Here is a 15,213-nt window from a genome sequence, read left to right on the forward strand (position 1 = left end):
TTAAAAGAAGAGCCAAACAACAAAAAGAAAGGCATTTTGAATTAAAAATAGTTTAAAAAAAGCCCTAGGGCAATCACAGCTCTCCAAATGGTATTGTTCTAGGATCCCGCGGTACATCAAACTAGGACATGCCCCACTAAGCCACGCTACTTTGACTTTTCTTTATGCTGTGCTTTGCATTCAGTCAAGAGAGACTCAGGGAGAAGATGGACCACAGACGCACTGATGTGTGTCTAGTGCAAGTTCTACTGAACTTGGTATAATCATCACTGACAAAACTGTTACCCAGACAGAATCTGCAATTTAATATTTTAATACTATTAACTTTTAATTTTATTAGTAAATTTAATTTTAATATTATCCTAAATATTCTAGTGTTGAGGACGTTTTTTAGTATTTATTGCCAGGCAAAATTAAAGGAAGAGGCAGCACGGCTTTGGAGGCTGGCAAGTTATCTCTGTATCTAAAGAACTACTGCGTCTCTTAGTCAGTACTGTAACATAGAACGCTTAATTGCTTGAACTTTGAGGGCTCATTAGGCTATCATGTTTATGATACAGTTTTTATGTAAAGCAGAGAGGTACTTCCCATAAAATTAGGGTATAATCATGTAATTCTGAATATGTAGTAATTAGAAATCTTTGATTGTGTCATGATGATTCATGATTAGAAATCTTTGATCGGGGAAAGCCATTTAAAAATTCTCTATGACCTTTCCATATAACTACTCAGAACTAATGATGTCACCAACTTCATGATACGCACACATTTTTCTCTCTGACTCGGCACAAGCAAACAGCTCCCCTCCCGGTTTACCATTTGTTTTTCACCCTGGTGTTCATTCCTTAGAATGAGTTAATTACTCCTTAAAAACTGGGTCAAACTGGGATCAGAGGCCTCAACAACAAGGCCATTTCCCAGCATAATATCCCATGAACTCCTGATTGATGTTCCTTCTCTAGGGAACAGACGGAGTGTTAATACCCGCTACTCGGTACAAGAAGTGAATAAAGCAGAACAGGGAAAAGTAAAAGTGAAGGGCAAGAGGAATGGAAATAAAGACCATGGTTGAGTTCACCAAAGCTTTCTGCTACACTGTTTGGCTGTGGCAGTAAGATATCACTGTTATTGAGGCAATACATACCTGGTTTGCTAATACCACAAGATATTCTTAACAAAACTGTTTACACAGATTTACTTTCAATTTCGCAAACTACCCTTCCTTTCTAAAAACATATGATTTGAGGTTTGAATTACTATATCTCATAGCATGAATTTCAATTCAGTTTCAATATTCAATTCTATAAGGTAGATTAATGCTATAAAATATTTTACCCTTTAAATGCAAGAATCCAGAAATATGAAGTTATCAATATTACAAGCTGCCTGACATAGCTCCCTCAGGTGCATATATACTTACACACACACACACACTAAATATTACTATGCAGTTAGATAGATGGTTCAATTGTAATTTACAGAGTATAGTCTAAGAGTTTAGTGAAAAGCATAAAAGACTGCACAGTAACAGCCCAGGAGTAAGAATCATATGTAGAGTAATAAGTTACAATCACTGTATTTTGTCAGGACCACAACAGTTCTTTTAATTCTTTTCTCTTTAAAACAACTAAAACTCTACACAGAAGATTCATTTTTTTCCTTGCCTGAAATATTTATTTTCTAAAGTTTTGTTTGTGACAATGCAGGCTTGGAGCTCTGAATGGAGCACTCTACCATGCTTGCAGAGAAGATGGCCAAGAAGTGAAACTAGAAACAAAAAACAACCAAAAAACAGTAGAGCAGACAGGGGAAAACACTTCTCTGAAAGCACAAGCTTATGGTTCGTATAATGAAAGCCACAGACCACATGAAGCTTAGAGCAGGGTTCCACAAAGGTTTGGAGAGAATACCAGATGCCTTGTCAAGTTCATCAACAGAAACTCAAACCTCTGGATTTAATAGAGAAATAACTAGTGGAAGTCTGGATCACGTTTGGACATGGAATTCTCAGCTGTTTTGCACATCTACTGAACATACAATCTCTTCCACCTGGCTCTACCATCTGCCTCCCCTGCTTTTTACATACAATCCTTCAGCAACTTGATCCTACATGTATGCTCTAATCATGACAGACTATGAAATCATAGTATGTGCCACATGATTTGCTTATCTCCATGTTACAAACTAGAACTCCTTAAAAAGATGTATGGTTCAAAACAACAGGCTCTGAAAAAGGGAAGCATGGCCTAACAAGGACTGGCAATCGTATCAAAAATAGAGCAGCAGAAATGGAACTGAAAGACGACTAGTTTTTTTCCTGTTTCACCTGGCTGAACCACATTATTAGATCACTAAGGAACTCTATACAATTTCTGAAGCAAGAAAAACAGTCTTTTTTCAAGTGTTTCTGAGGAAGATACTGGCTTCCCATGACTCTAGGTAACAGGGTGAAGGAGATCTATCATCGTTCTGCTCACTGTACCACTTCAAATTTTAAGACTTTGAGGTTAAATAGAAGAGGTACAGAACTCATTTTGTTAAATCTGCCACAGGAAAAAAAGCATTGACATCATCAGAGTGTTTACTGTTACAAGCAAGTTCCTCTCATCCGGTGGAACACCACAAATCAAAGCTGATTTTCAGTAACTGGTTTGATCTGAAAAAAAAAAATATCTAAATCCCTCCCACCATTAAGTAAGGGGAAAAAAAAAAGTCACAGCAAATAGCATGCTGCAGGCAATATAATTTCCTCTCTCTTTTCTATTTTCTTTCTGGAAGCCAGAAGAAATATCAGCATCTCAGGCACAAAACATCACCTGCAAATTCTGAGCTCAGAAGCATTGCTATACTTTTCCCCATGGCAGCACATCATTAGTTAAGTCCAAAGTACAAAGATGCTTAGATCTTTTTAAATAGCAGCAAGCCCTTGATGAGAAAAAGACAGCCTCCCTAGATCAAAAAACAATTCTACATACCAGTAACATTAAACACAATAACATTCAGAAGAGTTCTTAGTAGCATTCCCTTCTTGATCCAGGTATGATAGAAGAGAAAAGGTGAGACAGACATCCAGTCATACAGGATTAAAGATTTAGCTGTGATTAAGTGAATGGCAGACAGACTAAAGACAGGCTTTACAGATGCAACAAGTGACTGACCTGTATTGAAACAGTAAGGCACTAATGAAAATTTTGCATGGATGTGACAGACCAGGGAATACAAAGCAAATACAAAAAAAGGAACTTCTGTAAAAGATGTCTATTTTAATGCTTCAGACCTATGAAACAAGACCAGAATCAAGCAACTGATATCTTCTCTTGGTACTTTAAAAAACTTCAACCAAAAAGCATCACAAAAGGTGCTACAAAAAATTAACTATACAGTAAGGGCTTAAGGCTAATAGAAATTGCTCAGGAGACTGCAAGAGCACTGATACCTAGCATATCCAAAGGATATATAGAAATCCAGAGGCACTTGAATATGTTGCCCTAGAAGAAGTTGGTGAACTGTGATGCAGAAGAAACTTTTGAGTGAATAATTATTATACTATAATAATATAATATAATTTTGAGTGAATCCTGGCTGTCCTAGGAATGTTCTATTTTTAATGTAGTGCATTAAGTAGTATTTCACCCAGCAAGAAACCATTAACTACGGTTTATGTAAGATTTGTAGTAAATGACTCTTAGCTCCACAGGCTGAGTTAAAAAATGCGTAAAAGTTGACAGGTAACATTAAAGTCATGTTATTAAGTCCACAGAAAACTGACCTTCTCAGGAAACCCAACATCAGCAAATGGCTTTGCAACAACAGCTGAGTCATTGATGATGCAAGATACTGGACATCTGAAGATATAATTCATGTAAACTACTGGGTTCTAAGTGAAAAATACTTTTTTTTAGAAAATAAAGCTGGAAGATAAGAGACAATTGAGGAAAAACTGCCTGGGATACAAGAAGATTAAAGTACTACTATGTATAAAGAATGAATGGTAAGTAGTACTAAATATCACTACAAAATATGATGGCATACCCTCAGCTTGGACACTATATCTACTTCTAAAAATATTAAAACTAATTTAGAAACAGAGAAGATAAAAAGAAACATTAATGACAAAGTAATGAACACTGCACAAAAAGTTAATTGGATGCTCATTTATCTTAACGTAAGAACAAAACCACACACAAAACTAAAAAAGAACACATTTTAAGTCAGTAAAAGGAAACTCTCATTACAGAACATCTTAATACTCATGAAACACCAGGATAGAATATAATCTCAAAATCAAAAGCTTAAAAAAAAAAAAAAAAGGCACTCATGGTAGGGTTTGTAGGTAGACAAACCTACCTGTTTGTAGGTTTTGTTCGTGGTACCTTTTATGCCTACAACATAGTAGGATTAACCAGACACACTCTGACACAAAAACTTAAGTGCTTTACTTAAGAATATTCACAGTATATTAGGTTGAAAATAAACACTTGTGAGGATAAATTTTAATATTTCTGGACAAAAAAAAAAAGCTCCCACAAAGAATGACACTCTCACAGTTTCCACCAGGAAGAGAGCATTGCCATAGCACTGTAAAATCTCACCACCACTGTTAACAGCCACTGGGTAACCAGTAGGCAAGTCTATAGCAGACTATTCTGGTGGTCTGACAGGGTGTCCTCCAGCCTTTATCCAGAAGTCAACCGTAGCAGCAACGTTGTGTCCTGTGTGGATTCCCAAATGCCATGCAGTTTCCTCCCAAGAAGGCCCTATCAGTAGACGAACTGCAAGGGCTACCATTCCCTCATTCTGCAAAACAGGAAATCACAGATGACTCCTAAATGGTAATACCAAGTGCAGCAGCCACACCTGGTACCAGACTTTTCAAGTACACCCCTTGCTACGTACAATGCCTGACTGGCACCTTCCTACACCCGCCAACATCAATTTGTACGTGAGAAGGGTATCACCCCTTCACCCACAGGTAACGTGGCCACCCACGTGAATGCCTGCATGTTCTATCTAATCAGACCTTGAACTTTGGTAGAATTGTCAGGTGTGTATTTGGTGGCTGAGTGCAAGAAGGAGAACCCTGCAAGGCCTGCTGGATGTCCAGCATGGAGAGGAACTGCTGCACAGCATCCTGCAAAGGTGCTCACAGGCCAAACTCTGGAGCAGGACAGGGTATTCCCCTGTTTGCACACCCAGCCTGGACGTACTGCTCTCAGCTGGCCATGAGTTATAGCATACTAGACAAGTCCAAAACACGACCTACAATCCTACAGCTTCAGGTGGAACTTTTCAGGCGGGACTTTTCAGGCTATTATACTGGACCTGAACCACCTAACACTCAGCAGGCCTTTTGACTTACCACAGCCTAAAGACAGATCCTCCTTCCCAGGCAAATCACTAATTAGGACCCTGACTCAACAATGAGCCCATACTTGTGTAACGGATCTGGTGCAGTGTCATGCCATCCCCCTTATCTCTCCCATCCTAGGAGGTGGGGTGCTGAATAGTACATCTGCTTTGCTGATGCCTTCCAGATATTTGCTCCCATTTCATCACTACACAGAAGGGCTTCCACGTGGAATCTGACGCCAGCTAACTTCCTAAAGACAGCTTAGTACACTCACCCATTCACTCTAAGACCTATTCCGTACTTTCTCAAATACTGACATTCCTACCAACTGCCTTACCTTGACAGTATATAAAGCTTCCTCTAGTTAATTCTGTAATAATACATGCAGGAAATTATTTTCTCTCTATTTGGAAAAACTGTATTGGTTGCTCTTTGGGTACAGGCAGAACTGAAACAGCTGCTGTCATCAATGGCTATTACCTAATTATGTGTCATGCAGCAGATCTGCTCAGATATAGCCAAGTACTATGCATAAATGATGCTTACTGCATAAGTGATGACCATCTTGTAAGCAAAATATCACTCAAGTAATTTCTGTTTCAAACCTCACACTGACCAGTATTAGCTTTTCTATTCCATGAGTCTTTTCACATCTCATTTACACAAGCATAGAAATGGTCAGCACTATCAAACCCAAAAAACTTGTTTCAAACATGACAATCCTATACACAACGGACCTTAATGCATACATTGAGTACAAGATAATATAAAATCCTTAATATACTAAAACATATGTGGCAAGCTATATGCAACTTCCATATTGCAGGCAGCAAAAATAATATATCACATTGAGAATTTGCTTATACTTGATAACTATTACATTCCAGTCAAAATACAACATTCCGTAACTCATGCAAAGAAAAGCTACTTGATGTACAATAATTTTATAAATTTAAAATCAAGAAATAACGGTGCAGTGTAAAAGCATGAAAACATTTGCCTTTTGGAAACCGCAGCATTTATTTATGTATATGTTTTTAATGCTAACTGATCAGATCTCATAGCACAGTAAGATTTTTTTAAAAGACATTAACTAGAAGGACTCTTAATTAAAAAAAAATCAGCTATTCTTTTATGTAAGCTAGTTAAAAAGCTGAGCGATCCTTCAAATATCTATCAGAGGTAATAAACATGAAGTTATGCAAAGCAATTAAGTAGATGAAAATTATACAACAGCAAATGTCAAATAGTCTAAAGGTGCTGGGAAACACCTAGAAGATTGCATTTAGAAATTACACATAAAAGGTATGTTCATAATGGGATTGCTGGTTTACTTCACAAACCAAACACACAGCTGCATAGCGAACAATTATTTTTTGCAGAATTGTTAAGTTACAAAAACAAACAGAAGAGAGAGAAAATCCAATTAACATTTTATAGAGCTCACTTCACTCCCAAATTTGTATAAATGCATACCACCTCTTACATTTACTCTAGAAAGGTGGGAGAGGGGAAGTTACCTGAGGGCAAGGTATTCAGACAAAAGGCCCCTATTCCTGGTGAAAGCAAGTGGTCAGTTGCCACGGCTTCTGAGAAGCTTCTGGTACTCATTTTGGTAGTAAGGATATTCACAGCAAACCAATCTCCACCAGAGCCAGCTGGGATCGCTGCAGGGAACGGGACACAGGGGACACACAAGGGATCAAGTTCAAAGGGAAAAAGGAGTGATACAATAATGTAAGAGAGTTTTAGCTAAAGAGAACTGCAGTTACAACAGTTTGTTACACATATGACATTCTAGAACTAAAAAGGAAAAAGGTCTGTGTAAAATGCTCTATTCCCATGAGAATATCCCTTGCTGTCTGATACTACAATACTGCAGCCACGTTTAAAATTTTCTCCATAAGCTGTTCATTTAATCATGCAGAAAAGGTCTATATAATATAGCCAAGTGGTTTCAGAGATACTCAGTAAGTATATTTGGAATGCGAGAAGGAAGACTGCCTGCAGATGCAGCATAAGAGGTTTTTATTTTGAAGTGGGAGACAATTTTTCAGTTTTGTTCTGCCTAGCCTGAGATTACTCAGCCCACATTATTCGTTCCCATTCACAGTGTCTCAACCTCACCTATTCAAAATTCACACTAAAGAAACCTGACTCTACAGATGTAAGAGAACGGGACTTCTTGGATTTGGTTTTGTCTTTGGGACAGTGCTACAAAGACCTGCACACATTTGACATCCTGACTTTTCAGGCTATGACATTTTAGTATATTAAGCTTCTCAAAAATTAAAAGTTAGAATCTTTAACTTGGCAAACTATGTGGTAATTTAAAAAAAGACATTTTTGGTTAACTGTCTTCACTTTGAACAGATGCCTCAGCCTAAACAGGGAGCAACTACACCATGAAAATTGTTCCACAAGTAAGTAACCACATAACTTCCAGTTTCTGGGGTAGCTGGATCCCAAGGTTACTTCCTTAGGGGTCAGGTAACAGAAGCAGCCAAGTTCTCTGAGAAAATAAAAGTTCTGATATTCTCAAGCTGTATGGTAAGCTGCATGGCAGAGCGGCCACAAAATCTGTGCTGAGGGCATTCTTCATACAGCAAGGACATCCACACAGGGGAGCCTGGAAGTACTGAAAGCCACAGCTTGAGTTGGAGCTTTTTTCTTACTTTCCTCTCCTCTTTCTTCTCATGAAAAGAGGAGAGAATTAAGAGAACTGAACCCTGGTCAGCACCAGCTCCAGGTGTACAGAACAACTCCTGTGGGAGCTACCAGATTAAGAAACCTGGGTTCTCCCGCAAGCAGCCAAAACCTAGATGCGTTGTGTAATTATTTGTTAGCAATTATTCTCATGATTTGCAAAAAAAACCCCCCAAAATCTATGAAACAAATCATTTTGTGTAAGCCTTTATAATTCCATTATTGTTTCATCAGAAATTATCTAATTATGCCCAATCTGCTTGTAGAAGAAAGTTGAAAATAAAACTAAATACACTTTAACAAGCACCTCTCACTCTGACAGTTATTTACTACCTACTTTTATACCGCTTTGATACAAAAAAACCCAAAAAACAACAAACCATCCAACCAAAAAAACCAAAAACACCAACACCAAGGCTTCGGCAGAAGAAACACCAAATTTAAAAAAAAAAAATAACTGTGGGCTTTGTTTTGATTCTTACATACTCCATAATCATTTAGCATAAGACACAATTTTATCCCTCAAAGGCTTTAAGTACCCTTTTTCCTGAGAGTGCTTCACACTAGCTTATCAGCTACTTGAACATGAAGTAATCTTCAACACCATTCTCACTTTGAAACCTACTTCCCCGTAAAACTATTCTGAGAATCGTTTAAAGAAATTTATTGCATAGAAGTAAAATGCTGCTGATTAATTCCTATTGATTCTGCAAATGTATTGATTTTTATTATGTATATGTAAAAGGTGTCTGACCTCAACAAAACTTCAGCAGAACTTTAATTGGAGAAATTAAATGTCTGCAGAATCAGCATCCAGATTTATAATACATTTTCAAAAATAATGTAAAACAAACTGAAAACTAGAAGTAAAATTCTGTAAGTTTATTAGTCCAAATGCTACTGAAAGAGACTTAAGAGATCTGAGATGTAACACAAGATTTAATATTAAATCTTGATTAATGTAATGATTAAGAATTCTACCAGCAAATACATTATTGCTGGTTTAGCTCCAAAATACCATTATAATTTCATAAAGCACTACAGCAGTTTCAGTTTAGCCTTTTGGAAGATGTTCTGTTACAGAAGCTTTAAATGTAACACGATGCATGAAGCTAACAATAATAGAAGAAAATGAAAGCTTTTTATTTTTGTTGAAAAAAACATTTATTGATTCCTTTATGCTCATCAGAACACTATCAACACATTCACACAGACAAAACTGTTGGCATGAAGTCTCCACTTAAATACAAAAACTATTGAATTTCAAACATAAGGGAATTTAAGAAATACAGGATTATAATGAAACTTTAAATTGCTCTTTCTCCTCATTCTTTTCTGCCATCTCAAGCAGTTCTGCTTTACTACTGTCCTTTTTCAGACTCATTCTTTCACTAGGTGCAGCATTTAAGATAGACAATATGCTAACACTTTCCATAAGCATTCAGATCCAACACAGATGCATTCAGAACAATGTAGATTGCTATGTCTACATTGCATTTTGTTATTTTCCCCACATACTACACAAGCCAATACGCTCTGTAAAATCTTCAGTACAAGCAAAGAGATAAACTGTTTTACACTTATTCGAGGAAAAGTACACATGTGTTCTTTGGCTGGCTAAAATAATTGGATAACTTTCACAAAACTGAAGTGACATAGAACTGAACTAAAAAAAACCCTGAAAATAAGCAAAAATTCTACTTCTTTTACTACTAGCAGAAGTTTCAAAGTTCAATAAAACAATTTTTGTCATTTAGTTACAGGAAGGAACGAGCCCATTCTGGCCAAAGGTGTTACATTGGTAGATTCTAAAAGGCATCATCTCACATCTCTTGAGATGGCAACCAAACAGACATGTCTTACTAGTATAAAAGCAGGGTGATATGCAAGTCATATATTCAGGTCGGGCATGTATCAGTGAAGTCGTACCAGATGATGTAGGATATCACCGTTTATAGCAGGAGCAGCCAATTCCTGATACCCATACAATTAGTATGCTACCCTTCGTAAAATCAATCTTCTTATGCATTTTAGAGTGATCTCCCAACTAGGAGGTGAAAAAAACTTATCAAAAATTTACTGTAATTTTCTTCTATTGAAATCTTAGTATTTTCACATCTTTTGCTTCAGGTGAGCAAAAGCAAAGAAGGTCTAAGTTCATGCAGAACATTAACTAATGACACAAACTGAAAACAATTTGGGTTTCTGCCATACCAAACACTTCTAAATTTCCTACTGTTTTCTTTGTGAAAATAGCAAATAAGATTCAAACAAATAATGGAATTTTTTTAAGTTGAAGTATGTGTTATCATTGGTGAACTAAGAGTTAATATCTAAGTGAAATGAAGAATGTCATATTCTGTGGGACTACTTAACTCAAGTAGAGGCAAAGTTTGTAAGCTTTCCTTCATGCTTCTTAGACATATTTTGGCAAACAAAACTGTGTTTCACAGAAAGGCATGGACATTGAAGATACTTACACAGAAGACTCAGACCACTTATTAAGTAGAAAGGGAATTTCAGTCAATGATACTAAAAATGAAAACAAAAACAGCCCTGAAAAAAAACCTTATGTAAGTCTGTGTTAGTAATACACAATCTCTGTCAATATCTTGGATCCAAACAACTCAACATTCAAAGCCCTGTGGTAATGATCCCCTTATAACCACAGATAGTGTAATACGAACACTACTGTGAACTTGCGTAGCGCAATCTAGAGTCCTACTGGAAATCTTTAACACTGCTGTTTTATACACTTGTCTACAACATCTGAGGAAAAAGAAGTAACGCTGAAGGGTATCTCCTATTATCATAGCAGAGCAGTGCACAGAAAATTTTGCAATAAAAGGTGCTGTTCAACAAGAAATCTCTCACCCGTGAAAACATGTAACAGCACACATGAAGATTCAACACAAGTTTCAGTTCACTGGGGAAGACCTTGACAGTAAGAGTAAGCGATCCCAACGCTACACAGAAGACTCCTAGGCACAGTGTCTCATTCCTACCTTTGTAAAGGATGCCACCAGTATCCAGATACCTCTTTCATATTATGAAATAAAGATGCTCCACCATCTGCATTCACAAAAAACACACTTAACACAATATGGAGCTGACAAAAATTCAAGCCTCCAAATGACAAACTCATCTCTTCAGCTTCACAGATAGCACTGAGTTTCATATCCTATGTCAAGCACCACATAATCTAAAGAATAACAAAAAAAAAAAAATGTATTTTGACCCCACCCTTCCCTCCCCATTTTCTTCTACAGCCTTGGAGAAGAGCAGCACACGTTGAAGACAGAGGACATAGCTTATATTTTAAAAGTTTTTAAAAGACTGAGAAATCTAAAAACTCATCACCAGATCCTGACAAAAGATACAGGTTTGTTACAAGCTGAGTAAGTTCATTCTACTACCTTCACTGCTCTTAAGCTGTAACACAGCAATAATAAAAATCTTTTACAAAGGTAAAAAGTCATTTAGATACCAAAACTGTTCCAAAATGCAGTTTGGATCTTTCTCTTCTTCTTGTTTTCAGACCTTAAAGACTCATACCTGTGTACAAATTTTCGCTAGCTAACAAATGTAGAATGATAAGGCTCCTTCGTAACACCAGTGTTCATATCAGTTCATCTAAAAGCACTGTAAACTGCTAAAGGGAAACTACAATGCTGAATAACACAATGCTCTTAAATTTGTATATAACCACGACAAGTATCTAGATAGTAAGAAAGTTGAAAATCGATAACACATGACTAACAGATATTGCAGCAATCTTCATGGCAAATATTGCTAAATCAATGATGATTTGGAGGAGCTAGACAAGGTGACCTCTAGAGATCCTTTCCAATCTCAACCATTCTGTGATTTGTGGCAAACAAAAAAGTGCTTTTCTGTAACTGAAGGTACAAGTTCATATCTTCCATTTGTTCTTCGAAGTACATATTAGATTTGGCTTTGTTCAAACATAAAGAGAAATACAATCATCAAAAATGAAAGTAAATCAAGATAACAGGATAATTCTTTACCCTCCTCCTTTACTATATATGGACTTCTTCCAATACATTTTAATCCTGCCACTAATACCTGCTTTGTTGATGATGACAAACAGGCATCAGTTTTGAGGAACTATCAAAATTGCAGAACAGGAACCAATATAGTAATAGACTGCAAAGTGAAAGTGTCCTTTAGCACCCTCTGTATTACAGAAAATTCCTTATGTATTTGGCTCCATGCTGAAATAAAACAGTGTGTGAAGGCTACCTTAATCATGTTCTTATAAAACATATTAAAGAAAATCCTGAAATAAAGAACATTATCATTTTTGTTGAAAAAACAAGCTCCTGAAATATAAAAAGCCACCAGATTTACAGGTGCTCGTGCCACTTGAATTCTGTTTTCTTGTGTAACCAACTTCTGCAACCACTGAAGCACCAGTTCTGCAGGAAGAAAAGATATTATCTGATCATGTGATTAAGAACACCCATAATAAGTGGCATAACAATAATACTGTCTATATTTTAGGTAGCAAACACACTCTTTTAGTGTCAACATAGTGTGGATCACGAGCCTCAACTTCAACTTGCAAACCTCAGATTGTTAGATATATCCCATAAGCTTTTTAAAAACGATGACACTTGTCACAATCATTTGATGTAGTCTTGTTGAATAAGCCTTATCACATCACACAAGAAAGCAAACATAAGTTTATTGGCATTAAAAAGTACTCAATTCTAACCTATTCAGCTGTTTATTTGAAAAACTAGACAATAGCTCATGTTACTTATGCCCAGTTCCCAAACACATTTTAGGCTTTAGTCTCTGCAGCACAGAGACTAGAGTTAACTTCTCCTACGCGGCTCGCTAAATACAACTGCGGGAAGTGAGCTGTATCTGTCAATTAAGTCCAGTGATTCCATGCACATTTCTGATTAGAAAACTGACTCAAGCCTGACGACATCTTCGTATTGCATTTCCATTCGCAGAGCGCTCAGTTATTTTCATGTGAAGACAAGATTTCTTTACCAGCATTCCCAGCTACAAAACTCATGAGTAGGGGGTGGAAGGGAAAAATTATTCTACTATTGCTTCATACATCATCTTTAGTGGACAGATATCAAAGGATTTGGAATGAGAGCTGTGTTTTCCCTCTGCATCATCAACAGATGACAATCTGTAATTTCATTTTGTTTGATTTTCTCTATTTATTAGCACTGATGAAAATAAACACCTTTCCAAAATACCATACAAAAATAGAAGAAACCACTTTGAAAAAATAAGCAAATAGGGGACCAGTATTTCAGGTTATATTTTTTTAATTTATAAAAGTGAGCTCTGAAGAGTAACAACCCTATAGTATCATGACAGATCAAGTACCTAACAGGTTTTTTATCTCTCTTTAGAAAACGGGAGAAACGTAGTGCGGGTTTTTAAAATATTATCAATCCAATTGTGTGCTTTCTGCAGTTTTTCCACCTTTCAAGCACACGATATTAACAGCTACAAAATTTTACAGTAGGGTTTTGGCTTGTTTTTTGTTTTAACCCACGAGGCACGTTAGAACTCATTTCATCCCGTTGCGTGCACCGGAACGCCTCTCTTTTGTTACCCGGCCTCACCTGCGTGTGCCAGAGCTCAGATGTCGCGACCAGACCTGCAAGGCCACACGCCCCGCTCCCACACCCCAGCCGGCAAAGGAACGGGGACAGCTTGTGTAAACACGTCCCCCCCGCCTTTGAATTACGACGGGATTTGGGGTTTCCCCTCCGTTCTTTTCCACTCCCCCTCGCCGCCACGGGCTGCTCTGGGGGGCGCCCCGCGGACCCCGTCAGCGCTCCCCGCCGAGGGGCTGGGCCGTCGCCTCCCGGGGGGACACGGGCTCGCTGCCACGGCAGCCCCGACTCGGCTCGGCGCCCTGCGGCGGGCTGCGGGGGCGGGCACCGTCTGCCCGGCGAGGAGACGACCGGAGCCCGGCGGTGACTCACTCGGTGACTCCCTTCTGCGCCAGGCAGACCGAGCCCCCTCCTCGCCTCGGGCGGGCGCCTGCGCGCCACCCTGCGCCGGCGGGCACCGAGCGAGAGGGCTAGGGGCTGATGATGCGGCTGTCACCACCGGACAGCCCCACACAAGCAGCCGGCTGCCCCCAGTCACCCCGAGGAGGCGGCTCTAGCTCCACCCTCCGCGGGCTGAATGAAGCCCAGACCCCCACGCCCCGCACAAGGCCCCGGGGGCCGCTCTCCGACCGGAGGCGCGGGGCCGGGAACTGCCACCGCCCCCACCCCTCCCTCCGCCTACCTGGGGCACGGCGCCCCACTGACCTGGAGAGATGCTTCAGGATCTGTTTCTTGATAATCCCCGCCATAGTTGCCTGCTGGCTCGCGCCCCTCACGACGACCGGCCGGGATCTGGGACGTGCCTCATCCCTCCGCCTCCCCCTGCCCGAGGCGGGGAGAGTGCCGGGAGCGAAACCGCCGTCTCCGCTCGCGCTCACTCGACGCCCACCGCCATCTTGGTTGCAGCATCGCCTAGTGACGGGGGGCGGGGGCGGCAACGGGGAGGGCCGCAGGCGGAGCCACCGCGGGGGGCGGCAGCCCCGGGCTGGCGGAGGCGGGGAAAGGGCACCTCCCCTCCTCAGCTCGCAGGCCCCCTGAGCAGGGGCGCGTCCGCTGCATGTCGCAGCCGGGGTCCGCCTGGGCAGCGCCGCCGTCCCCTTTCAGCGCCCGCAGCGTCTGTCCACCCGAGGCCGCGCCGCCCGCCTTTTCTGCGCTCTCCTCAGCCAGGTGCTGCTTTCATCCCTCTTCAGCCTTCCAGCTCCAAAACTCTGACAGCATCTGTGTCCCCGCCTGCGGCTCAATCCCTCCTCCCGCCTGTGGAGTTTGTCCCCTGTGGACCCGGCCTCTCCCTCACCCTTTGCACCTATGTTATTGAAAATCTGTTATAAATTGCCACTAAAAGGTGTTATGTGTAACAAATACAACAACAAAAATTGATCTAGTATGTAGCAAGAAATCCTCTTGATAAAATGTGTACTACCTATGTGTGTTAATACTTGGCGTTAATATCTGCACATCATGCTCCAGTATCGGAGCTGCAAGCGACTGGCAGAGCTCATTGACAGAAGCAATATTAAGTTTTTCAGATAAACTCCATTATTCTAG

At 39.7% G+C, this 15,213-nt stretch overlaps 1 protein-coding gene across 3 annotated transcripts in view; it reads right to left on the reverse strand.

The window, feature by feature from the left end:
• Positions 1–14,739, reverse strand: part of BLTP3B (bridge-like lipid transfer protein family member 3B) — a 59,071-nt gene extending 44,332 nt beyond the window's left edge. The window contains exons 1-2 of one of the 3 annotated variants that reach the window (XM_054812803.1): positions 14,374–14,737; positions 6,871–7,017 (exon numbers count right to left, since the gene is read on the reverse strand). Coding sequence is in view for 2 of the 3 variants with exons in the window: in XM_054812801.1 (XP_054668776.1) it covers positions 14,374–14,417 (44 nt within the window). In the remaining variant the exon portion in view is untranslated. Of the gene's footprint in view, positions 1–6,870; positions 7,018–14,373 lie in introns of all 3 variants that reach the window. The other 2 variants (XM_054812801.1, XM_054812802.1) reach the window with 2 other exon arrangements.
• Positions 14,740–15,213: the final 474 nt, after the last annotated feature.

The sequence above is a fragment of the Grus americana genome, chromosome 1 (assembly GCF_028858705.1).
Source record: "Grus americana isolate bGruAme1 chromosome 1, bGruAme1.mat, whole genome shotgun sequence".
In the NCBI taxonomy this organism is placed as follows: domain Eukaryota; kingdom Metazoa; phylum Chordata; class Aves; order Gruiformes; family Gruidae; genus Grus; species Grus americana.